The following is a 27,374-nucleotide window of genomic DNA, read 5'->3' as shown; positions in this document are numbered from 1 at the left end:
GGGTACCACAGGGGTCCATTTTGGGACCAACCCTTTTTGTCATATACATCAGTGACACATATGAGAATATTACAAACCACATTATTAAATTTGCAATGTCATAAAGATTTATGATAAAGCGGGAAATGATAATGATGTTGAAGCCTTACAAAGAGATCTGCAGGAACTCCATAAATGGTCAGATGGCTGGCAAATGCTTTTTAATATTGACAAATGCAAGACCTTGCATGTGGGGCATAACAACCCACGCTACAACTACCAAATTAATAATATTACATTGCAGGAGATTGATGAAGAAAATGACCTTGGAGTCAATATCCACCACTCAATGAAAGCTGCATAGCAGATAGGAACAACAGTTAAAAAGGCTAAACAAACACTTAGAATAATCAAGAGTACCTTTGACTTCAAGTAAAAGAAGGCAGTGATTCAATTGTATAAATCTCTGGTGCGCCCCCATTTGGACGGTCTCCAAGCATGGAGACCATATCTTCAGAAGCATACAGCTGCTCTGGAGAAAGTGCAACACCGGGACACAAAAATCCTTCCAGTGCTAAGTCAACTCACGTATCAGGAACGGTTGAGGGCCACGGGGCTAACAACACAATAAACCAGGTCGGATCTTTTTGAAACTTTTAAAATACTGAACGATTTGGAGGATGTTATATCTTGAGATGATTTCGGGGCTTTTTAGTGTCCCCGCGGCCCCGTCCTCGACCAAGCCTCCATCCCCAGGAAGCAGCCCGTGACAGCTGACTAACACCCAGGTACCTACTGCTAGGTAACAGGGGCATAGGGTGAAAGAAACTCTGCCCATTGTTTCTCGCCGGCGCCCAGGATCGAACCCGGGACCACAGGATCACAAGTCCAGCGTGCTGTCCGCTCGGCCGACCGGCCCCCCTGTTGATCAGAAAAATTTCTTCTAAAGGTCAGATGTAACACAAACAAGGAGCAACGGTTTCAAGCTGAACAAGCAGCAGTATAGGACTGAGAACAGGAGATACGTTTTCGCCCACAGGGTTATTAACCCATGGAACCGCCTACCCGCCGAAGCCGTAAATGCCTTTTACAAAGGTTTACAAAGGTTACAAAGGTTTTACAAAGGTTTCCTGCCCGAAACGCTGCGCGTACTAGTGGCTTTACAATTTAATTTCTTCAATTACAAGATTGTAAATATCATGCTATGTATTCGCACAAACCCAATTTACCTTCTTGCATATAAATAAATAAATAAATAAATAAATAAATAAATAAATGTCAAAACACTGCAATATGATTCGCACATGCATAGTGTAACTTTGTTCACTTTTTTAATTTATTATGGATCTCATATATATATTAGATATATATAATTGATTAATGTAAGTATAAGACATGGTTTACCCATGGGAAACGTAATTAAAGGTTTATGCAATAACTTTATATACCTGGTGCCTGTAACACCTGAGGATATAATTGTAAACAAAGAACAAAACAAAAAACGCAGGCGCGCGTACGCACACGCACGCACCGGGTTGCTCCACCCTTGCAACAGCTGTGCTGCTGAAGTAGGTGTGGCTCCTCTTACCTGCTGCTGCTAACGCAATAAGAAGAGCAACAACAAGTGGAGAGGAGGGTGATGGCACAGGAGGCGAGGGCCAAGATGAAGAGGGTGACGTGCACAGCGCCGGTGAACATCGCTGTCATTAAGTATTGTGAGCATGGCCCCCCCGTGTCTTGGCTACTCCCTCAGTCACCCTCTGGCAGTGCAAATTGCACCTCAGCACATTGTTCATTAATTAATACACGCTTCCATTTCTTCTAATCACGGGAGACATCTCCCGTCACGCAGGGTGCAGTCGCACCTCCACAGATCTCCAGTATCAGCTCTTGATACTGGTAATGGCTCAAAAGGGCCACCACTTACGGGCTATTCATGCCCGTGCCACCTTTTAGGTGGCTTAATCTTTATCAATCAATCAATCAATTTCTTCTAATCATATACAGCCTCGCTCCTGTGCCAGATAAGTCCACTACGGGCTCACCATAGCCCGTGCTACTTGGAACTTTTGTTCTGAGTAGCTGAATTTAAACAACAACAATTTCTTCTAAGTGGGTTTAATTGTGTTTGTGGCATTTTTGAGGTTTGCTGAATTCAGTAATATAGGTAAATTATTCAGTTATGATTTAGTTATATTTGTGGGATCAACAAAATGTATAAGGCATTTTAAGATGTGTAAAATGTCAACTGCATTAATGCCTAAGCTGTTCAGTCAGCAAAATTACAGCCACTGATCACTTTGTACAGGCGATGATTAACTTATAATAATATAAAAATTTATTTAGACAAAAGTACGTACTGTACATTCATACATAGGATACAAAAACTATAGGATTCCTAGGTAAGGCAAGTACAATACCTAAAGTCACTTATATGCAGAGCATTTTGGACATAATGTGGAAAAGAAATATGGTAAACAATATACTGTAGATGCTTAATGGGTTAACAGAACAATAGTTTGTAATTTTCAAAATAAATAGATGGTATGCAATTTTCATTTGATTACAGTATTATATGGTAGATATCAGTAACGGTACAGGAATTTTTGGACAACTGAAACAAACCTAAAAGGACTTAGGGCACGGATTTCCATCGTTGGGGACGAAGCTTGTTAGGCTTGTCAAGATCCCCTGCAGCCTAGGCCAGCTATGACCTTCTCTAGGTTGCAACCCACAACGGTTGCCTAGTGCTCGGGTACCTGTTTACTGCTGCCTGAACAGATGTCATATGGAAGGAAATGCACCCAGATGTCTATCCTGTTGTGGGATTTGAACCCAGTATCTTTTGGTTATGACCAGACTGTGGTGTTGGACCCATTACAAGTAAGGAAAGCATAGGCTACTCTTTGGTGTGGGTTAGGGCCACCGATCATGGCTTCAAGTTCTCTACTTCTAAGACTTGTGCCATGACTTTTACGCGGAAACGGGTCGTTCTTCGTCCCTCTTTGTCACTTTATGGTCATCCCCTTGAGTACAAAGATTCCGCGAAGCTTTTGGGGTTATTCCTTGACACTCGTTTGTCTTGGTCTCCCTATATCTCTTACCTCCGTGTTGAGTGCTCTAAGGCCCTTACCCTCCTTCGGGTCTTGTCCCATACTTCTTGGGGGGCAGATAGGCGCGCACTCCTTGATTTACATTCCTCTCTCGTCCTGTCTAAGCTCGATTATGGTTGCCCTGATTACTCGTCTGCTTCTCCTTCTACTCTTCGCCATCTTGATGCTTTGCACCATACTGGGTTGCGCCTCAGTTCTGGTGCCTTTCGTTCGACTCCCATCCTTAGCTTGTATGTTGACACTGGCTTCCTGTCTCTCCAGGACCGCCGTGATCGCTACTGTCTTCGCTATCTTGCGCGGTCCTTGCAACATCCTTCCTCTCGCCTCTGTCGTGCTTTAACTTTTACCCCTCCTGCGGTTCCTGTTCCTCTTCACCACCTCCCTCATTCTGTCCGGTTATCTCGCCTACAGGATTCTCTTTCCGTTCGTATTTCTGATGTTTCTCCTCGTGTTGTTCCTTCTTTGCCCCCGTGGAGAGTCCCTCTTCCGCGGTTTTGTACATCCTTGACCCGTATCACTAAAGCTTTTACCCCTCCTACGGTTCTAAAATGCCTTTTCCTCGAGCACTTTTCTTCTCACTCCCGCTCCCTTTCTGTCTTCACCGATGGGTCTAAGTCTGCGGATGGTGTTGGCTACTCTGTTGTTTTTCCTGATCGCACTTATATGTGTCGCTTACCTCCGGAGACTAGCATCTTTACAGCAGAGCTTTATGCTATTCTCTATGCTCTTCGTCTCCTGCTTTCTCGTTGTCAGTCTTCCTTTGTAGTTGTTGTTGACTCTCGTAGTGCCCTCATGGCTCTCGGGTCCTTTAATCCGGTTCATCCAGTAGTTGTCGAGATCCAGCATTGGCTGTTTCTTGTTCACAGTAAATTTAAGTCGGTTGAGTTTTGTTGGGTTCCCAGCCATATTGGTGTGTCTTTAAATGAGCGTGTGGATGCTGCCGCCAAGGAAGCTGTCCACTCTTGTCCCATCTCTCGTAAAGGTATTCCATATTCCGACTTTTACCCGGTTATCCATTCTTCCGTCCTTACCCGTTGGCAGGCTTCTTGGTCGTCTGTTACTGGTAACAAACTACGTACTCTTAAATGTTGTGTTTCCTCGTGGCCGTCCTCCTACCACCGTAACCGGCGTTGGGAAACGGCTCTGGCGAGGTTGCGTATTGGCCATACTCGCTTAACCCATGGTCACTTGATGGAGCGCCGCCCTGTTCCTTATTGTCCTAGTTGCATTGTCCCTCTTACGGTCGTGCATGTCCTTCTTGAATGTCCTGACTTCCAGGACGAGCGTGTCTTGCTTTCCGACCGTCCCTCGCGGTCACCTGTCCCTCAATAGTATTCTTGGTGACTCGGATACTTTTGATATCGTTCGCCTTATGCGTTTTTGTTCCCGTATTGGCATCCTTGGTGATATTTAGCGCCCTCTGATTATTCTGCACATTTGATGGTGCTACACAGCCTTCCCGGTTTGGTGCCTTCTTTTGATAATTACTTACTTACTTGGTGTGGGTTATTAAAATAGTTACCAAGTACTGTATACAAAATATACATAAGGTCGTCCGCAGGCTTATTTGGTCCAGCCAGCTTGCGGTCTATCCCCATGCCTACGACGTTCGCAAGTTCGCAGCCTTGGCTGCTGTTTTTGGTAACATGTCCTTGGCTGATATTCGTGTGCAGGATTTTTGGCAGTCGAACAGGGGTCCTGGCTGCATGGTACCTGGTTAATCACCGCACTGTGCACCTGGTTTCGACAAAAACTTCATAGTGCAATTGTTATGGACATATATTTGTTGTTTTTATAAGTGTTCAGGTAAAGTTAATGTCAAAATGTTTCCAAGCTCAACCACTTTTATTTGAAAGCAGAGTGATAAAAACATTAAAAAAATTAATATATAGCCTAATTAATAATGTGAAGCAAGATTGAGCTGGCCCTTCTCAAACCACTGTCATTCTAACCCTGCAATACCAACCTTAACATTTTCTTCACAACCCCATCACAACTATCACTTAATACAGTTGACAGTCATTCGGTGCTAGTTTACATAACGTGAATTAGGAGCTTCATGTTTTTGTTTTTAATTCAGTTACAATATTCTAAAAAGAGTGATAACCAGACCACACACTAGAAGGTGAAGGGACGACGACGTTTCGGTCTGTCCTGGACCATTCTCAAGTCAATTGTGATCTTCTAAAAAGAGGTTTGCTTGATGGGAGTTGGTGTGTAAGTTACACAACCAAAACATTGTTTTGGTGCATAGTGCCCAAATACCATACTCTGACTTAATGACTCCTCACAATTGTAGTGTTTTATACATTTCATAAGATTACAATTTTGCATTATGGCACCTTCTAATTATTCTGCACTTTCGTGTGCATACTGTACTGTACTTCTGTAATTCTTACCGTTTCCCCCACTTTCATTTGGCCTGAAGCAGGCATATTTGTTACCAAGATCAAAGCTCAAAGTGTGTAGGAGTTGTGCTTGTGTGCAAGTTGGTTCACATGATGCTCAATCAAGATGTTTAGGTTAGTGATAGTCAAATATTACTCTCTGACTACATATCTCCTTAATTATTTTGTTTGTTTATGTAGAGTATTTTCTAGATTACATTCTTGTACACATTTAAGAAATTGTCTTAATGTTTGCATGGTACAAGAGTTCAAAGTCTTGCATATCTTTATACCACTACCCATTTATTTCAGGGGGAAAGAGAGATGAGAAGCTAATTTTGCCTTTAAATGACTCCATCAGTTTCACCTTGAGTCAAGATGAAATGTGTGCAAAGACATCAATTGCAATTTCTCCGCATTTCACAGAGGATAAATTTTGGCTAAATGGCAAGTTAGTATGCTTAAATTTACCATCATTATTATCCCTTTTGTGCATGAATGTTTACTTATTTGTTAATTACAATGCAATCTAGGATTTATATGTTTTTTTACAAATAAATCATGTGCATGTATGTTTAATATTGAAAAATATATTGAATATTTATAATGTATATTGTTGACAGATTTGTGGCTTATCAACCCAAATTGAGTAAATTGAAGCAGTTGGAATGAGTATCTGTAAACTAGGCGTCAATTCATATTTACATGCAAGTTGTCCGAAACTGAGCTATTTATCCACCACCATTTAATGAAGGTTTGAAAATGCCAAGTACTTCACTTGACCTGTGATTGAAGAAAGAGTATCCACAAACCTGTACACCTATCCATAATCCTCTAATCCTCATAATGCTACTCTAATTGAAAGCCTTCATTTCAGGGAGGAGTCACTAGAAAATCCAAGAATACAAAATTGTCTGAAAGAGAGTAAGTTACAAGCTTTACCATCTTAGACCAATGTTAAGCTTTATTAATGTTTATATAAGAGACTATTATTGTTCAAATGTTTTTGGCATAATATTAATAATGTAAAGTGTGGTGCTTAATTATAATTTAATGCAGTAGTAAACTGCTGATGGCATTTTTGTTGGTAAAGCATGTGTGAAGGTTTTTTTCTTTATTATTTGCAAAATGTAAGTAATAAAGGATTTAAGAGATTAATGAAAATGGTTTGGATGTATTGTACTCACCTACTTTGCTTGCAGTGTCAAATATCTAATGCAGTGACCATTTAATTTTCCTTTCTACATTTACACTTTAAATTCTGTACTGAATTGGCTTCACCTTATCTAATCCATTCCACTTATTTAAAACACTTACACTGAAGAGGTTCTTTGCTAATGTCTTTCCAACTAATTTGATTTGATAGTTTTCAACTCTGCTGCCTCCTCCTCGCTTACTTTTGCTAGTGTATCTACTTTGTCAGTTTACTGACAAAGTAGATACACTAGCAGTATGTAGGGTCTCTTCATTCTCTCTTACGGTGTGGTGATGTTTAGTTCCCTTAGTCTTGTCCTATAGATTGGTCCCTTGAGTTAAGAAATGAACCGTATTTCACTAATTCATTGCCACAAATGGATTACATAATTAGTTTTATTTGTTGACTTTCAACAAAGCATTATAAAACACAACTATAATACTGCATAGTCAACCTGTCCTCAACTCAAGTCCATTACATCCAGTAGTCGACCCCATTTTGAGGTTATCTTGAGATATTTTCAGGGCTTAGCGTCCCCGCGACCCGGTCCTCGACCAGGCCTCCTTTTTGTTACACACCCTCCCCCAGAAGCAGCCCGTAGCAGCTGTCTAACTCCCAGGTACCTATTTACTGCTAGGAAACGGGGGCATCAGGGTGAAAGAAACATTTTACCCATTTGTCCTCGCTTCCACCATCAAACCCGGAACCTCAGGACTTCGAATCCGAAGCGCTGTCCACCCAGCTGTCATTTGCCCGCCCATAGACGCATTCATAAATTTTTACATGCTGTTCATTCAAAACGGGAATTTTCTCAACTATAAATTATTATTATAATAGCATATTGTGCATATATAGGCATAGGTTAGGTTAGGTTAGATGTTTGAGTTCTGTTGGCAATTATTTGTATTTGTATTACGTGGGTGAAGCATTTACAGCGTTGTGGTTCAAACAAAATTCGTCAGTGAAGCACTTGTTCCGGACGTGTTCGAATGAAATCAGTTGTGAGTCGTGTGTAAACCATTTTTCATTCATAAACCAGGGGGTTTGGCGGGTGCATGGAATCACTTTTGGGTGTTTGTTTGGAGGACGGGCTGGCATAGTACTGCTTTTCATTTTGTTAAGGCCTTGTGTTGCTGGAATAAAAGCACATTATGCCCAAGCACAATGACATCACAATAATGTGATGTGTCTGAGAAAATATTGGGACAGTATTATAGGGTCAAACTCTCATACCAAGACTTCCCAGACACACAACCCGCTGAATTGTGACGAGTTAAAAGTATTTCAACCACTATCTTTTTTTAAAGGAATATAGGCAGCATATGAATTTCTTCTCTTTGCTAGAAACTTTCCAACTATTATATAGTGGCAAAAATCTTATCTGTTTAACCACTCTCCCACTTGTGCTGGACGATAGAGTGACGGTCTCGCATCATGCAGGTTGGCGTTCAATCCCCGACTGTCCAAGTTGCTGGGCGCCGTTCCTTTTCCCCGTCCCATCCCAAATCCTTATCCTGATCAGCTCCCAGTGCTATATAGTCGTAATGGCTTGACACTTTTCCCTGATAATTCCCTTTCCTTAACCCCTCTCCTTCCAAAACCTATCCTGTTTTTCCTCTGTCCTGGCATTCTGTTATTTCTTACTCTTATAATTTTCACCCATGCATGCACTTCTTCTGTGATGACTAAGTGAACATATTATGCCTTATCATTTTTAAGCATTAACCTCTTAAAATATTAACTGCACCTCTTGGTAACATCATGCACACCTGACTGTCAACACAGTCACAAAAATTTACTTATTTGTGACATCACAAACTCCTCAACCCCGCAAACACAACTAGGTGAGTACAGTTTCCCCGCCATCCCTCACTATACTGTATTTACCATCCTGGTCTTTTCCTACCATTGACTTTGTTACACTGTAATTCATTTATTGCCTATATTTAATCAATTTTTTTTACAAAACTCATCTTTCCTTATAATTTGTTCAACCTTAGCTACTTTCCTTACAGTCTAGTTCTACAATAAAATAATTGTATTCCAGATTTCTGCTGTTTCACAGTACTTAATACTGTACATCTTTCTGCAGCAATATTTTTCCATGCATCCTTCTTTTTTCCCAACAGAGTCTTTGACACTTTCACTGAACCATTCAGTATCTCTTTATACAGGTATTATGTTCCATACCTGCATATATTTTATATATGTAAGTACTGTATATATATTTGTATATGAATTATTATATTGTTACTGTATATAAGACTTGTAATTTTGTATTTATTGTTTCAGTTCGTCGTAGAGCTTCAAAACGAAAATTGGAAGGGTCTACTGAAGACATATTAAACTGGCATATTCACATATGTTCAGCAAACAATTTCCCCACTGCTGCTGGTCTGGCCTCCTCTGCTGCTGGGTATGCATGTCTGGGTAAGTTTATCTGCCCAGTATCTCTCTCTAATGATTACTTTCCTGTGGAAACTTCCTTTTCTTGAAGTGATAACTTTATTTAGTATCTCCTCAGATTATTTCAAATACCAAAGATTTGAAGACCTAAAACATTAGTCAAAGAAAGATAACTTTTTGTTTAGCTACGGTGAAATTCATGTCTAGGCATTAGGTTCAGTATTCAAACCCTGCTTTGGGAAATAGATTTTATTCCAAGAAGAGTTTTGTGAAGTATAATATTAACTGAAAAAGTAGTAATACATCGGGCAAACCTCTACCAAGTGAGCTCACAGGTTACCCAAGCTGGCAAATTTTTAACTGGTTGTTTCCAATATTCAGTCTGCTCATGAGGGAGGAGGGGGGGGGGACCACATTGCTGTACTGATTTTCATTGATGTGGAAGTACAGTTTATAATAGTTATGCCCAAAAATTGTTAAGAGAAATGATGGATTCTCGTAATTAATTTCCTTAACAGTCACTGGGTGTGTTGACGCTGGTTGTCAATGGAATTGATTTACCTCTTGTATATGATGGCTGTATAAACTTCAGCTGTAGTATGTAATAGCATGGATAGTCACAAGGAAAACCTGGCCTCGGACAGGGGGGTTTGAGAGTAGGAAAACTCAAATCTGGTTTTGAGTAAATTGCACAAAAACCTCCACACAGTGCTTGACACATTTTTATTGATATTGGGTATCTCAAGGAATATGAGGTATTGTATCATTAGGATTCTTTCCACTGTTCTGTGGAACATATTTTAAGCTTAATATGGTTCTTGTAGATGCTTCAAATTTTCATGATGGCAGGCAAAGTTACGATATAGTTGCCATTAGGAACTAATTTCGATATACGGCTGTCTTCATCTTCACACAATATCTCTACAGTTGCCTCTTTGAACATTACTCTGCAGTGTATGCCCTTGGACAAGTTTATGGTGTTGAAGGCGACTTGTCATCAGTTGCTCGTCAAGGATCTGGCAGTGCTTGCCGAAGTATTTATGGAGGCCTTGTGAGGTGGTACAAAGGAGAACTGGATGATGGCAGTGACTCCATAGCGCAACCTATTGCTCCAAAAGATCATTTTCCCAATTTAAGAGTCATTATTTGTGTGGTAAGTTTAAAACTCAGTTTTTGTAAGGTTCATTTTAAGAAAAAAATTTAAATTAAACATGAGATGATAGCCAAATGGTACTGGGATAGTATTGGAGATACTGTAAGAGTTCAGTAATCCAAATTCCTGTAACCCAAATGAATGAATAATTTTGTAATAAACTGTGGAAGTAACCAAATAAATGGCATGTGTAACTGGGTAAATGATGCGAGTAACTGGGTGGTGGCTAAAAAGTTGCATACTGTAATTCAGTTTTGGACATTCCTGGTAAGAAATTCAGCCAAGTCAAATGCTTGGCTAACTTTCATGGGGGGTGGGCCCCATATGATTTAGATTACCAAGCCTAAACAGTATTACTGGACTGTTGTAAGCTATGTCGTACATTCTCTGAAAACAGTGGTGGATGAGGGAGAGAGAAACGGAGAGAACTATGCACACTTTCCCCCCCTTGTCCCCTAACTCTTTCGCTGCCTAATTATTTTTCAGAAGTATGCTGTGAACGCATAGTGAAAAAGCTCTTTTCAAGAATAGCTTGTTCATCATTAACTGTGATTTATGTGTAAATAACATTTAAGTAATAAACAGAGGGACTGACTGCTGTATGGAATTAAATTTGGGTATTTGCTTTGAGATTGGGTACAAGCAGGAACACTCAATCCTTTCTTGACACTCAACTCAAGACATGCTGCAGTTCTTCAGGAAGTAACTAACTGAATCAAAACAACAAAAAATCAATTCATTCAAGCAATAAACCAATTATGAATTTTGTGGATACATTTCACTGCCATAGTCTAAGGGTTAAATGAGAAATGGAAATGGTTAAGGACATTGAAGAAAAGATGCCTACATATATTTGTAGCAATTGTGTTGCAATAAATTTGTAAATAAAAATGATTGTAGGGACAAAATGCACAAGAAATTTTTTGAGTAACTGATTTATGGATGCAAAATATTGTTTGGAAAAAGTTTTGCATCCAGGGAATAACTGCTAGCAAGATTTGGATAAGTACAAAAATGTAAATAAATATTAGTTTTAATGCAATAAACACTCCAGCTGGCTAATATCAAAAGCAATTAACCATATGCATGATAATCCCCCTTCAGAATTGTTTAGCTTTTAAAAAAAATATGAAAATAGTGTGAGTGAGTTACAAGCAATAATTTCATTCCTGACCTGGGAAAGCATTTATGTTGCTTCTTTCATGTGCCTTTGTTACATGCATCTCCAAAAGTGGGCTCCCAATGCCAGTTAGTTGGTCATTTGCTCGTGTAGACCAGTTAGAACCAAATAGTCATGCGATTCTCAAACTTGCAGAATTGAAATTCTGGTTACAGAATCAATTCAATAATGTTGTTCTTTGTAAAAGGTATGACAGTTGATGAAATGGTGATGCTATCTTGAAATCAGAAGTTGCTATTGAGGGTAGAGAAACAAAACTTGTTGATCAAATGGTAAAAGGAGCAAAGTGCCAACCAGTCCAATGTTATTCTAGAGTAGGGAAATTCTTGAACCAAAATGTAAATTATTAGTACAAGCAGGAAAGTCCTGTTCGAGGTGTTTCATAGCCAGACGTTATCTACTTTGAAGAAAGGAATGAGGAAGGTGGTAGATTGTGATGTGAATGAGGCACATTTAACATGGCTAAAATTTGCTTATTTTCATAACCTTTCAGTGTTTAGGCTTATTCTACAAGCCAAGATGCTAAAGTGCTTTATAATTCATCAATCTATTTTGTTTCAAGTGATCTAAATTGCCCGAAATGATTTGCCCGAAACGCATTGCGTAATAGTGGCTTTAGGCATTGTATGTACTAGCTCTATCTATATATCAATCCATTAATGTAACATCACTTGTATGTATATACCTTACCTGAATAAACATCTGAATCTGAATCTGAATCTATAGTGGGTGGCTGCCATAACATTTTCGCATCTGGATCGGCATTTCAAAAGCACCTTTCACAGTACTAGTGGGAAAAAAGTAAGTGGGAGTAATAAAAGAGTCTGTGAATAAATTGAAACAACTTTTAATGTGACATTGGATAAAGCACAATAATTAATATTTTTATTCAAGTTGAAGTTAGACAAAATATGGGTCATAATGTTTTGTAATATGTTTAAGTAAGTGATAACAGAATATCATATAATTGCTTCCCATTGCTAGGGGACAAGAGTCCTGTTGTCTGAGAAAATTCACCAGGGCTGTGAGGTGGCGTGAACTTACAATCAAGGCATTGCCAACCGCATGCTCATCCACTAGACTCCTGTTATATCTTTTGAGGTTCCCTACACCTATGAGTGACTTTTCATAGAATGCAACCCACAACAGTTGCCTAACTCCTGGGTACCTTTTCACTACTAAGTGTAAGGAAACTTACCTAAACTTCTTTTCCTGCCTGAGAATCCAACTTTGGACCATTCAGTTGTGAGCCGACTGTGCTGATCAGTGAGCAGTAAGAAGTTGTGACAAACACAATACACAACTGCAAAATAAAATCTTCACAGTGTTCTTGGGAATGATGGTAGCATTATTAGATAAGTTATATAGCATTCATGTTTTAATATTGAATACTGTATAATGAAGAGTATTATTTTTCAGGTCAGTTCTGGTCGTAAGAAGATAGGTAGCACGGATGGAATGAGACAGACAGTTCTGACTTCAAAATTAATGCAGTATCGCTTCACACAATCTGTTGTGTCACGAATGGAGTCCATCCTAGAGGTATGGTAGTATCGATCTTACTTTTATAAATAAATCTTAATTGCTATTTCACTGGTTAATTTAGTTTTTGTAGTAGCCTTTAATGTTTAATAATAACTCTTGGATTAGTTTCTTCTGAAAATTCTTAGCTGTTTGGTTTAAATTTTAGTAAACAAAAACCTGCTGTACCCTGTTGGTTTGTTTATAAGATAGATTTGTTGAAATGCTTAAATGTTAAATTTGCTTATGAATTTCTACAAGCTGCTGAGTTGACTAAATTTGATTAGAGTACAGCTGCAGTGTATGGAAAATTAATGCTTTCAGAAAATTGGTATATACAATAGTTATTTTTTGAGATAAGTCTTTCTAGTTTTAACATTTCAACAAATCTGATTAAACTGTCCTTAATTTTACCTTGAAATTGTCTTCATGTAACTAGCTGTGGAATCCCTCTCCTAAATAAGTTGTTTTTGTATTTCAAACTGAAATTTGATGTTGTGGTGTTGGTGCAGGAGTATTGGTAGGAACATGTGAAACATGGAGTGGGAGGTGGAGGATGTGAGCAGAGTGGAAGGTGGAGGAAAATATGCGCTTGTCACAAGACAGGAGGATGGATTGTATACTGTACAACCATTTTCCATTGTAAACTCTTGCAAAGAAGTAAACATGGTGCCTTTTCTTCCTATAATGAATATTTTCTTTGGCTACATACTGATGTGGTAGAATTTTGCTGCTTTCATAATCTTTTCATTGTTTTTTCCCTTCAGTTGTGCCATTTAGTCGTCTTTTTTGCTTGTCCATGTGTATGTTTCGTGAGGCTCTTCTTATTCTTGCTTCTCAGTGCAAGCAAGAGGAAACTGCTTCACCACTGCGATATCCAAACACAGTATGAATTTCTATTGCTAAGGTTTCAAGACATCCATTAAAAGTCTCCTGCTGGAAGGCAGTTGAAATGTTTAAAGAAGATTTACTGTATCATTAATTCATCCCCTCAAGGAAGATGAGTCTCTAGAGCGAAAGCCATCAAAAACAGGGTTAGATTTAAATATTTAGTGTTATAATATTGTACTTTGGTATGATGCCGCAGGAAACTGGGAACATAGTCAGTGCAGAACTTGTAATGAGTGGCATATATATTGGTTAAATTGGATGTGTTAATTGATTTGTTTACTGTTATTGGTTTTTCTATGAACTTATTTATTTTTTGTTTACAGGCAATTGAAAAGAAGAATTGGTCTGATTTTTGTGATCTCACTATTGCTGATAGCAATGAAATGCATGCAGTTTGTCAGGACACTTTTCCTCCATGTGTGTACATGACAGACACTTCCCACACGCTGGCTAGCCTTGTTCATCAGTACAATGATGTGAAAATTTCTCAAGGCGACATCAACCATAAGGTAATAATGATGTACAAATACTGTTCAGTATATTCTCATAATTTCATTAAGCTTGCAGAAAAGAGGAAGACTGATGGATTTCTTGCATGATATTTATATATGAAAGGTCAAAATGGATATGTACATTTATTAAATAGAATGTCCTATAATGTAATGGTCAGCACACTAGATTCATGGATAAGGAGGCCTAGTCAGAACCTGGCCGCATGGACGTTGATCCACAGAATCATCATTGACTGGGTGCAAGTGTTAGGCATCATTTCTCCATTGTTTGCCCCTGTTCATCTAGCAGTAATTGCTAATTGCAGACCTGGCTGTAAAACAATTTGTGGATTGTGTTCTTGGGAAAACAAGAGGGTGTGGTTTAAATGCTGTGTGGTGGGCTAGCGTCCCTGAATATTAAAGAGCCAATAGCACATCGTTTACTTTTCACAAAATTCCAATCCATCATCGTGAATACGATAATTGTGAGGGCCTGGTGCATTAGCCACCTCTCGCTGGCAGGAAAATTAAAAAATGGAAAATACTGTAGTGTAAAGTATTTAAAGTATTTCTGTATTAGAAGGTTTACAGTAACTGAGAAGTAAATAGTGCTTTGAGGGGAGCTGTCACAGTGCTTACATGTGAGATGTTCAGTACTGTATAAACACTAGTCGGTAAAAATGCTTACATTTCATTTCATGAATGTACAATACGATCTATTTAATTTTCGTTTTGTGGTTTTTTATCCTTTGTATTCAAATTTTCTACTCTATAACAAGAGAACAATAGTTTTTTAAATTTAAAAAAAATAAGTTAGTGAGCACCTTGGTCACTTGTAACGATTGTAAAGTTTGAGTTAATGCATAATTAACAAGCTAAGGAAGAAGAAATTAAGAAATATAAAGTGCAAAGTTGAGTGAATATAGCAATGAAAGCAAGGTAATAAACCACTGGTTATATGTCCATAGAATACACAAAGTTTCATTTCATGTAAAAAAAAATTAGGACATGTATTGACTATACTACACACTCTCCAAAAATTGCCTCGTGTAATTTGTTGGAACAAAAGTTCATAGCACATCACCTGTATATGTAATAGCTAAAGGATATGATAAAAGTGTTTACTGGTACTATTACTTAAAAAAAATGCTTTTAAAGTGTGTTTAATTTATTGACTGTTGTGCCTCAGGTGTGCTACACATTTGATGCTGGTCCAAATGCTTGTTTGTTCGTCCCTGGAGCTGTTGTGGATGAGGTCCTGGCACTGTTGCTTCGTGCCTTCCCGCCGTGTTCGTCACAAAAGTCTGATGAATATGTCAAAGGCCTCTCGGCCCATCCAGCTACTCTATCTAAGGTATGCAGGCTGTTATATTACACTGAGGTATCAAATGTGATGTCGAGTTTATCAGTGTGTGTTATGACTGTGGAATGGCAGGATACATATAGCTTGTTTACATAGCACTCCCTCAGACTGTATAGGGACTAGTGCTGTATACAATTTTGTGTTACATTTACTTGTATATCATAGTAGAGTGTAGAACTCTTCCACTGATGTAACAAGGGGAGCCGGTCGGCCGAGCGGACAGCACGCTGGACTTGTGATCCTGTGGTCCTGGGTTCGATCCCAGGCGCTGGCGAGAAACAATGGGCAGAGTTTCTTTCACCCTATGCCCCTGTTACCTAGCAGTAAAATAGGTACCTGGGTGTTAGTCAGCTGTCACGGGCTGCTTCCTGGGGGTGGAGGCCTGGTCGAGGACCGGGCCGCGGGGACACTAAAAAAAAAAAGCCCCGAAATCATCTCAAGATAACCTCAAGATAAGGGGTCACAGCTGTGCCTTACGTACAATGCATATTCCTTAATTGTTCGTAATGTACAGTGTCAAGGCTTTATAAGATGGACTATTTATTCATTTCACATAGTCACACAACCCACTGTGGGAGTTGAACAACAATAAAGTCCAAATTATGTCGTCTGCTATTGGTTGTTAATAATGAGATGTGTCATTATTTCTAGCTTTGTGAATGACAAATTGTTATGGCCAGGTCAAGCCAGTAACCGGGTTTTTTTCACATAAGGTGCCTTAGAGCCTCTTCTTCCTGATCCTACCCCAAGTCAGTGGTAAGTTCTCAAGAACTGGCAGTAGCAATTAACAGTGCAAGGAATAAAGGGGGGGAACAAACAATACGCAATTACACCATCACCGATATATTATCCATAGAAGCATAACTACACATATGTACACTGTGTCACTTTCACCCCGGACACTCAATAGATCTGCAGTGTTTATCAAATCCCAGTGAGTCCACTATCTTCAAGTACCCGTCGTCCACACTCAATGGTGATCACTGGTGAGTTCACCTTCCTCAACATGGGCCAGTCCAAACACTGTGTTGTTACGATGTCCCAATACCCCACATCCGCTCTCCAGAAACACACTGGCAGAGGATTTCAGCAATACGCTGACAGGGTCATCAAATATTCACGTACAGGGGTAGCTAACACCCTGGAAGAAGTCTCTAGCAACACTTCTCCTGCTCTGAAGCGGGAAGTGAGTACTGAGCAGTACTCAAGATGGGACAGTACAAGTGATTTGTATAGTACAACTATTATGATGGTATCCCTGGATTTAAAAGTTCTCGTAATCCATCCGATCATTTTTCTGACCAATGCAGTACTTGCTTGGTTATGCTCTGTAAATGTTAGGTCATCAGATATCATTATTCACATCTGACATTGTAAGTGTAATGTGGAGTGTGTTGTTCAACCACCACAGGTGATCTTGGGGTTGAATAAGGGGTCAGTAATCAGTCTGGGACACCTTAATACCGAACATTATATACATCACTATTACAGTGCAGGTGATGGTCTTGATGCACATGATGGTTTAAAAGGCCTGTCGTAAAATAGTGAAATCTAGTACTGTACAGTGTAACCTAGGTATGGTGAACTGTATGGGACCAACTCTGATTCGCTGGAGTGAGGGATTCATTACAACCAGAGATGCCTTCTGGAAGCATATGTGATATGCTTTGAGTTTGTTTTTCTAAAGAAAAAGCAAGTTTTGCAAACTTGGTTGTTGGATTAAATGGGTTTGACTGCATTTATAAAATTTAACTCTTTTTATATAACAAATAATATATCTGGTAAATAAGAGTATTGGTAAATTTATTCATAAACAATTAAAAAAAAGTTAAATTCAAGAAATTGGTGTCAACCATTTGCATTTTTTCAGCTTCACAACAACCAGAAATAACTAACATTTTAGTCTATGGGTATAAACTCGTCCACTCTGATATACGAATGTGGTTACTTTTTTAATAAATCGATTTAAATGAGCATATGTATGGTGATGAAATTTGTCACTTGATACCATAACACTGCAATACTATTTTTGGTTGACTCATCCTTCTGTTTGTTGTGTATATATATTTTATGAACAAAGCTGGGTGACAGACCATCTCCAACACAAAATCCTCAAAGGAAGGAAGATATTACAGAAGTATATGCCCATTCATTCATAACAATATCCTAGAGAACATCACAAAATTTCTAGCTCAATTTTATGGCAATGCCATATGAGGGGGGCCTCGTAGCCTGGTGGATAGCGCTCAGGACTCGTAATTCTGTGGCGCGGGTTCGATTCCCGCACGAGGCAGAAACAAATGGGCAAAGTTTCTTTCACTCTGAATGCCCCTGTTACCTAGCAGTAAATAGGTACCTGGGAGTTAGTCAGCTGTCACGGGCTGCTTCCTGGGGGTGGAGGCCTGGTCGAGGACCGGGCCGCGGGGACACTAAAGCCCCGAAATCATCTCGAGATAACCTCTAGAAGAAGATGCCCCAAGAGAGTGAAGATGCATTTTCCAAATAAGCTAAATTGAATTATTTATGATGGTGTTTAATTGCAGAACCACTTTTCTTCCCATTTTTCAACACACTCTCAGACACCATACGGACTTCTTCCATGAAATTTAGTCGGTATGAAAGGTATAATTATACTGATATGCAGCAGAGCTTCCTCACAAAGGTTTGTTTTCCGACTGTTCCCCGCGGTCGCTTGTCAATCGATAGAATTCTTGGCGACTCTGATACTTTTGATATCGTTCGCCTTATGCGTTTTTGTTCTCGTATTGGCATCCTTGGTGATATTTAGCGCCTTCTGATTATCCCGCACATTTGATGGTGCTACATAGCCTTCCCGGTTTGGTGCCTTCTATTGATAATTATTTACTTCCTCACATAGGTAAAGAATATTAGCTTGTTCCCTACTATTTTACTTCATTTTCAGGAACTGATGTCCTTGGTAACAGATGAGACTGAGGCGGGAAAACTAAAATACTTGATTCACACCAAGGTAGGTGATGGACCAAGGGTAATTTCTGATACTGATTCAAGTCTTCTGGATGAGACAACAGGTATGCCCAAGCCAGCTGGTGGGGAGGCATAGGGCTTAATAAATGAAAGTCAAATATGGAGTCCATGCAGAAGGATGCTGTCTGATTATCTGCAGAAGTTCTTGGTTGTTTCAGCATGTCTAAAAGCATGTAGACCCAAGGATAAATACATTATTTAAAGAAAACATCAAACCCTCTTTAATAATATGTATAATATTTGTTTAATTTGGAATAAATAAAACCATAAGATGATGTATGATATACTGACTGTTTAATCAATGAAGTCACATAATGCCAGTTTTTATCACCTAAGTATTCAAGACAGTGAAATAGACATTCAAGGATAGCAGTTTTTTAAGAGATTAGTTAATGTGCAGTATTTCTGAATCTCAAAATGGCAGCTAATTATTTTATGTAAGTCTGGGAAATGGGTATATGTATATCAAAAAGGAAATATGTGCAAGATGTGGTATGAGTGAGAGAATGTAATGTGGAGGGGTATGATCAAATCTTACACGAGACAGTTCAACAAAGTTTATTTTCCAATAGTCAGGGGCTGCCATAAATAGTATTTGGTTAGGCTATGTTGGGCTTGGTTGGGTTTGGTTGGGTAAGTTTTAAAATTCATTAACGAACTGTCTTGTATACGATGTGACTCATATTCAGTTGGAGTCTGTGAAGCACAATACACTGAAGTGCTGTTTACGTGATAATAGGATACCAGAGAATTGTTTAACCCAAGTGAAATAAAGGAATAATCATATAGTAGAGGCAGACAACCAGTATCCTGCAATGGAAGTATTAAACATTATATGAAAGGAAGGGTGGGGAAGAAGTTGGGGAGCTTTGAAGAGTGAAATGTTTGTGTGGTGATATCCCCCTTGGATAAATTTCTGCTGTGGCCACCCCTTAGGGGGAGGATTCCTATGAAGAAGAGTAGCATTGGACTATAGGTAGAATATTTTGTTGCAATCAGCCATATGCATTAAATACTGTATCTATTATTTACAAAATTGAATTAATGCATTTATGATAGAACTTGGCAAGTGTTTTGACTAATATGGTGAGCTTGTATGATATTTATCTGCTATAACTACACAAAAATTGGTCTGCATAACACAAAATTAACGTGGGCCTACTGTACTTAATTGATAAATAATTTTAAATTAACCTAACCTTACCTACTTCTGGATAGGTTAAGGTATAATAATAATTGGTCTCATCAATTTAGGTAAGTTTGATTGTTAAGTTTGTATTATTATACATTTTTAGTGTACTAATACACTAGTGTTTGGTTGCTAAGTTTGTATTAGTATACAGTATTAGTGTGTATGACATGTACAGTATACTATGTCAGAAACAAAAAGTCTGGGACTAATCTAGTTCTCTCTAATTAGTGTTCATTTGGTCACCCAACTAGTTACTGGTCACACTTAACCTGACTCTCAAACATGTACGTCATCCATAAGCATAGAGTGTATAATATACAGTTCGGTAACAGGGTTGTTAATTTGATAAAAATACAAATAGGATTCCTTTATTAATTCAAGCAAAGGTTAGACATATACTGTACATGAATGAGTTTGGGTGGATAGGAGCTGCCTCGTATGGGCCAATGGGCCTTCATTCTTATGTTCTTATGTAAGTGATGTATACCGAGTGAAAGGTGTGCTTCAATCCACAGGACATGTTGCTTGAAATAAAATTAATTTGTAATACAAAAATGATCTTTAACAGGTGCCTGCTTTACTCGTTTCAGTTTTGTGATAAAATGTATGAATATTTTCACCATGTCTTATTTTAAGGTGTATGGTATGTATGTAGAGATTTTGTTGACAGATCACTGGTTCAAAATGTGCAAAGAACTGTACTACATTATAATAGTGCCTTCAGTATTTTTGTGGGTTCTTTCTTACCAAGAAGCTTTGTGAAAGTGTGTGTGTGTGTTGGTGTTACTTCACTTCCGAATATTATTGTTACAACCAATAATTGTAATAGTATATTACTTAGCTCTTTGCTCTCAAATTAATCCTATGCTGCATATTAGTATGATGTTGTGTGATGGTTATCTGTTGGTCATTGCCAAAAGGAATAAATATAGCTGCAAACCCTTTCCCGGGTAGCAGTTGTGACCAGTTAAACTGTGTGCTACACACTGCCAGATTAATAAGTAATGATGTACATTGATTTCCATCTTCAAACCAGATACAAAAAAATTAATGTTCATGATAGTTTTATGAATACTGAATTTAGATAAACAATTTATAGGAAAAACTGATTTCCAATGTTGAAAAAGTATTGATGACACTAAATGGCAACTAAGAGGAACTTTTAGAAAGTATTTATTGTTGGTATTTGTATACTAAAATAGCTAATTTATTAGTGCATTATGCACCAAATATATATTCTGCTTGGTTAAAGAAATACACATTGAATATGAAAATTAAGTGAAGTTCAAACCAGAATTTATTGGATTAAATGTACAAAAAGGCTCAAGATTAATGTATAGATTGATCAAAATAAAAATATGCACAATGCTGTACTGTATATTACAAAAACCAATTGTGTGTGCATATTGTGCAGGGATGTGCTAAAGTAAAGGAAAGAAATGGTAAAAAAAAAGGTTGCACTTGGATGCAATATACAACATACTGTGTATGATGTAAATTGTGCATGGATACATCCTGCAATATGCCATGTTGTCAGTTTCAGTTGGATACATCTTGCAACATACCATGCTATAAGTTGCACTTGAATACAGCCATCGATATGGAATGCTGTAAATAACACCGGAATGCAACATGCAGTGCTATAAGTTGCACTTACATGCATCCTGTAACATTATATCCTGTTAGTTGCACTTTGATATATTTGCAACATGATTAACATTACTGGAAACTTGTGTTCCTGTATGCATTGCACTGCAACACTGCTTGCCACTTCTATGTTTTTCTCGTGTTGCAGTGATATCTGGAGCTTTGGTTGTGGTGCAGTGCTGTCTTATCAATTAGTAATTCAGTAGATGGGGACTAATTAAGGATAAATTGGAGCATTCCTTACCAGTATTAAAAAATCATTGGGATGTTTTATCACCCAACTGGTTATAAAAGCATTTATTAGTTCAAACCACATGATATGTTATTTTTATTATAACCATTATATTGCAGTTTGCCTTGGAATTTTAAGTATAATAAGCTGAAACTGTGTTACATTCAAAGTAACCAAAGTTATTCTTTTGTAAACAAGTTTCTTCCAAGAGATAATGAAAATAGCTGACACATGTGTGTTACTTCTGCTTGGAGACTTACACCCGTTATTTCTTCAGGTGTCAATCTAGCACTACCTCTTTACTGTAATTTTATTGCAAAAATTTGCAATTCGAGTAAGTACTGAAGTAACGCAAACAGGTTTCCCTAGATTTTTATATTCTCCCTCGTGTAAGAAAATGGTAACTGCTGCATGTATGTGATAGCAAAACAGTATTATCAGTTTAATGTTTGAGGAACTCCATAAAAGGTCTTCCATCTCTAAATGTGACTGAAATGTCTAGGAATGACTTGCACTGCAGCTATTCCTACATGGATTGAGAGTTCCCTAAAGAAAACAATGCCTATAGTAGAAATATTAGATATAACTAATAAACCACAATAGTACTAAGACAACAGGTTTCCATAAAGTACTGCAATATAATGTGATTTTTATAGCAAATTTGGGATATATATTTTTGTGTAGGTTTTGAAACGGTTGATACTTTAACTACTGTTATAATAGTGTAACCATTCAGGCTAGAAAATATTGTGCCTATACTTGTTATTGATAATAATATTCTTGTTACTGATATTAATAGGCTTGATATTGATATTAGTAGGCATGTTATGAATATTGATATTAATAGGCATGTTTATCAATAGGCTTATTGATATTAACCCTTCCACTGTGCGACACGACTGGGGTTCATCTCGCGTATTATTAATAACCTGTGCAATATGGGTCGAGAAGTATTAAAGTACAGTGGAACCTCGGTTGCCGAATTCCCCGCTTTACGAAATTTTGGTATAAGAGCTCAATTTCTTCGTAAAATTTGACTCGGTATTTGAGGTTTGCCTCACTTTTCGAGTTGATACACATATGGGTCTACCCACAAGTAAGGTGTGTGTCAGTTTGCCAGTGTGTCCCGCCTAGTGACGACCGCACTTGAATTCTTTGTGAAGAATTTTATTGTTTTTGTGCTTTTTTGGTTTCTGAACATGAAAGTAATTACAGTATTATATATCATGCCATGGGTCCCAAGAAAGTCAGTGGTAAAGTTCAACCTAAGAAAACTATTGTGAGGATTACACATAGAAATCACAATAACGTGATGCATCAAATGAACAAATTCAAGATCCAGTAATGCAGGATCCAGTAAGTTCAGTAGAACTTCGGTTTCAACTCTTTTGACCATGTCGTAGCTCAGTTGATTAAGGCAACGTCTGGGATGCTCTTGGATGCAGATTCGAATCCTCATCACGGCCCTTGTGGATTTGTTCATTTGTCGTGAGGATGATGATAGAGCAAAAACAACAGATCAATGGTAGGGGAAAACATGTCTATAGACAGGTTTTTAGTGAGACAAACAAGCAGTGAGCCACAACCAGGTCCTAGTGGTATGCCTGCAAAATATAAGAGACAGCGTACCCAAGAAATGTCATCACTGCCTGATGTTATAATGGAAAGGGAATTCCAAACACTAACACCTCTTCTCCTTTCCCTCCTTCCTCCCCCCCCCCCCCCCCCCCCACTTTTCTCTTCTCACCGTCTTCCATACGCCAACAAGAGTCCTCAATAAAGATGAGATATACATACTGTCTACATACTGTAGTACAAAATATGAGTAGCATTATGTATAAAATGTATATTAAAGTTAATTAATATTTTTCGGTGTGTGGAACAGACTACAGGTAATTCAATTTACATTATTTCGTATGCAAAAATTTGTTTCAGTTTTTTAATTTTCGGTTACCGAACCATCTCTGGGAACGGATTAAATTCGTAAACGAAGGTACCACTGTACCACCTACAATTTAAAAATCCCGCGGGATACACAGGACTCGCATCTGCTTCCTCAGGCCTACAGTAAACAGATGCCATCTTGGAAAAAAAATGGTGGGCACCCCTCCTGGGTGTGAGGGACCCCTAGTACTGAGAGGGAAGGCTATGAATACCACATGCAGCAGCAGCAGCTCACACCACTGCCATGCAGCATGTGTTCACTGCATCACTTGATAATTATGAAATAAATAAGTAACTGTGACTAGCGATGATGGTCATTGAAGATCCCAACTATAACCACTGTATGTACAAGGTTCAGATATCAGTAAACCCAATATTGGTTAGAAAATTCATAGCATGAAGCAGCCATCTACAGCACACAGCCAGGATCTATTGCATCTATGAATTCTGAAATGGGACCTCTGGCTCCATTAAAAAATAAACTTGTGGAAAATTCTTCATATTCAAGATTTAGTGACTGGGATTCTGATGATAATAGCAGTGTTGTGGCTAGAGTTAGCAATATGCATAGTATATTGGAAGGCATTTTGCTGTATCAGGTGGCATCAGCAACTGTCTAGTGTGTGACGCTATGCTGTGCTTGAATTTTAAGATTACCACACCCCACTATAACTGCTTGGTGGCTCATTTTGGTGCATAAAAATGTAGTTATACTGTATATAATGTATTCATATAGTGTAATAACAGCAAAACAGCATGTTTTATTGTTAACAAAAAATACTATTGTTTGCATATTAGTGATACAAATATATGTGCTTACCTATATTCTGCACATTCTATGTGTGAACAGTGTAATAACAGCAAAGAACAGTATGGAAGTGTGTGTACAGTACTGTGTAATAAGAGAAAATGTGTTTTATTGTCCTAATATGGTGCACATATTAGTGTCGCGAATGTATTTGAGCATTCCGATGTTTCACACATTTTATTATATAAATTTCTCAAATGTCCTACTATTGAATAATAATACTGCATAAAACCTGAGAAAAAAATCAGAGACATTGTGATATATGTATGTCAAATTATTTTCGTGGCAACCCACATCTGGCCTGGGCGACCTCTGTGGAGCGATTGCTCCATGACCACTCATGAATCGTGACATCCTCACAAGATTTCTCGCTTCACCACAGTCAAAATAATTCACATATAATTGTTGTTGTTTTCCGTGATTGGGGAATCACTTTAATAATACTGAAAGAAGAAACTTTAAAAAAAATCTCGTGCACCAGCGTGCTGTCTCGCATAAACGGGTGCAGTCCAAGGGTTAATAGGCTTATTATTGATATTAATAGGTTTATTATTGATATTAATAGGATTTTTATTGATATTAATAGGTTTCTTATTGATGTCAATAGGCTTTAAGTATAAATATTAATATGCTTTGAGTATAATATTCCAAATTTTTCTGGGCTTCCAAATAGTAAGATACCTTGCAAGATGACTTTATTTCATATACAAATTTTAATAGTACATTGTCATAAATACTGTAGTTTGTGGCTGCAAGTATTTTAACTTCTGGCATTAGATTTGCCATATTTGTATAAGGAAATTTAAATGTGAACAGATTCATTTATGGGAGCATGTGACTGAAACATGGTACGATACATATTTTGGCGTTTTGGTCCTTCTTAAGATAAAGTATTGTTTGTGCAAGAGTGGTCTTCCAGGGGGTTAGTATAGCAGTCTTTCATTACACTGTATATATATATATAATTTGTAATACAGTACATACTATTTTAAATTATTTTCATTCATTACGCTTATAGTTGCATAATTTTAGTATACAGTGTAACTATTTTCCCATGCTTATGTTTAGTGTAAAGCCAATACAGTACAGTACTATATTATTTTCTGCCATAAAATATTATAAATAGTATGTGTTGTTTTCTTGACCTCGCTACTGAGATCACCACTCCCACACCCACAAAAACCCTCCCACCCAAACAGTACCAACTCCAACCCGCTTATCCAGCCACACACAGCACACAACCCAACCAAAAACAATCCACTCACCTACATAAATGGCATAACTACTACATATTTGTATCTAAAATTATACCAAAATTCACGAGTCAGATATAATTGACAGATTAGCTATCATATACTGGCCAAGCAATCCAAAGGGCCTAAGAATATATCTAGTTGAAGAGACAATGTTAATTCATATTCAGTTTCAGCTAGAGTTCAGAGTACTGTATAATCACTCTTGTACTGTCAAAACTCGATTATGGTTGCCCTGCTTACTCGTCTGCATCTCTCTCTACTCTTCGCTGTCTTGATGCTTTGCACCATACTGGGTTGCGCCTCAGCTCTGGTGCCTTTCGTTCAACTCCAGCCCTCAGCTTGTATGTTGACACTGGCTTCCTATCACTTGTCTTCGCTATCTTGCACGGTCCTAACAACATCCTTATTCTCGCCTCTGTCGTACTTTGACATTTACCCCTCCTGTCTTTCCTGTTCCTCTTCACCACCTCTCAGTTTCTGTTTGGTTATCTCGCTTCCAGGATTCTCTTTCGATTCGTATTGCCAATGTTTCTCCTCGTATTGTTCCGTCCTTTCCCTCCCGTGGAGGGTCCCCCTTCCTAAATTTTGTACATCCCTGACCATTTGTACAGCACTAAGGCTTTTTACTCCTCCTACTGTTCTGAAACACCTTTTCCTTGAACACTTTTCTTCACACTCCCACTCCATTTCCATCTTCACCGATTGGTCTACATCTGCAGACGGTGTTGGCTACTCTGTTGCTTTTCCTGACTACACTTATATGTGTCGCCTATCTCTAGAGACTAGTGTCTTCACAGCGGAACTTTATGCTATTCTCTATGCTCTTCGTCTCATGCTTTCTCGTTGTCAATCTTCCTTTGTGGTTGTCGTTGACTCTCGGGTTCTTTAATCCGGTCCATCCAGTGATCGTCGAGATTCAACATTGGCTGTTTCTTATTTCCAGTAAATTTAAGTCAGTTGAGTTTTGCTGGGTTCCCAACCATATTGGTGTCTTTAAATGAGCGTGCGGACGAAGCTGTCCGCTCTTGTCCCATCTCTCGTAAAGGTATTCCTTATTTTGACTTTTACCCAGTTATTCATTCCTCCATCCTTACCCGTTGGCAGGATTGTTGGTCTTCTGTTACTGGTAACAAACTGCATACTCTTAAGAGTAGCGTGTCCTCATGGCCTTCCTCCTACCACCGTAACCGGCGATGGGCAACGGCTCTGGCGAGGTTGCGTATTGGCCATGCACGCTTAACTCAGTCACTTAATGGAGCGCCGCCCTGCTCCTTATTGTCCAAATTGTATTGTCCCTCTTACGGTCGTGCATATCCTTGTTGAATGTCCTGACTTCCAGGACGAGCGTGTATCTTGCTTTCCGACCGTCCCTTGCAGTTGCTTGTCCCTCAATAGAATTCTTGGTGAATCGAATATTTTTTATATCGTTCGCCTTGTGCGTTTTTGTTCTCGTATTGGCTTCCTTGGTGATATTTAGCGCCCTCTGATTTTTCCGCACATTTGATGGTGCTACGTAGCCCTCCCGGTTTGGTGCCTTCTTTTGATAATTACTTCTTGGCTTATGAGCAAAATGATCAGTAACTGACTGTCCTATAAAATTCTGGTTCTGA

The 27,374-nt window shown here is 38.5% G+C and overlaps 1 protein-coding gene across 1 annotated transcript; it reads left to right on the top strand.

Annotated features, from left to right (window-relative positions):
- The first annotated feature begins 1,465 nt into the window (after positions 1-1,465).
- On the top strand, positions 1,466-25,636 carry Mvd (mevalonate diphosphate decarboxylase). Its single transcript, XM_045738685.2, has 9 exons — positions 1,466-1,694; positions 5,792-5,930; positions 6,357-6,403; positions 8,967-9,104; positions 10,034-10,233; positions 12,833-12,955; positions 14,149-14,334; positions 15,506-15,670; positions 18,603-25,636. The coding sequence occupies exons 1-9, from the start codon at positions 1,619-1,621 to the stop codon at positions 18,759-18,761; spliced, it is 1,233 nt and encodes a 410-aa protein (XP_045594641.2). The 5' UTR covers positions 1,466-1,618; the 3' UTR covers positions 18,762-25,636.
- The last annotated feature ends 1,738 nt before the right edge of the window (positions 25,637-27,374 follow it).

This window comes from Procambarus clarkii, chromosome 43 (genome assembly GCF_040958095.1).
Source record: "Procambarus clarkii isolate CNS0578487 chromosome 43, FALCON_Pclarkii_2.0, whole genome shotgun sequence".
Classification (NCBI taxonomy): Eukaryota; Metazoa; Arthropoda; class Malacostraca; order Decapoda; family Cambaridae; genus Procambarus; species Procambarus clarkii.
The sequence above is the reverse complement of the archived record's forward strand: the minus strand, read 5'-3'. Positions and strand labels throughout refer to the sequence as shown.

Bases quoted from the DNA above. Each gene is read 5' to 3' on its own strand.
- Mvd (XM_045738685.2), top strand. From the start codon at position 1,619: ATGGCACAGGAGGCGAGGGCCAAGATGAAGAGGGTGACGTGCACAGCG. The intron at 5,931-6,356 runs GTTAGTATGCTT...CCTTCATTTCAG, and splicing joins AAATTTTGGCTAAATGGCAA to GGAGGAGTCACTAGAAAATC. The intron at 6,404-8,966 runs GTAAGTTACAAG...TTATTGTTTCAG, and splicing joins ACAAAATTGTCTGAAAGAGA to TTCGTCGTAGAGCTTCAAAA.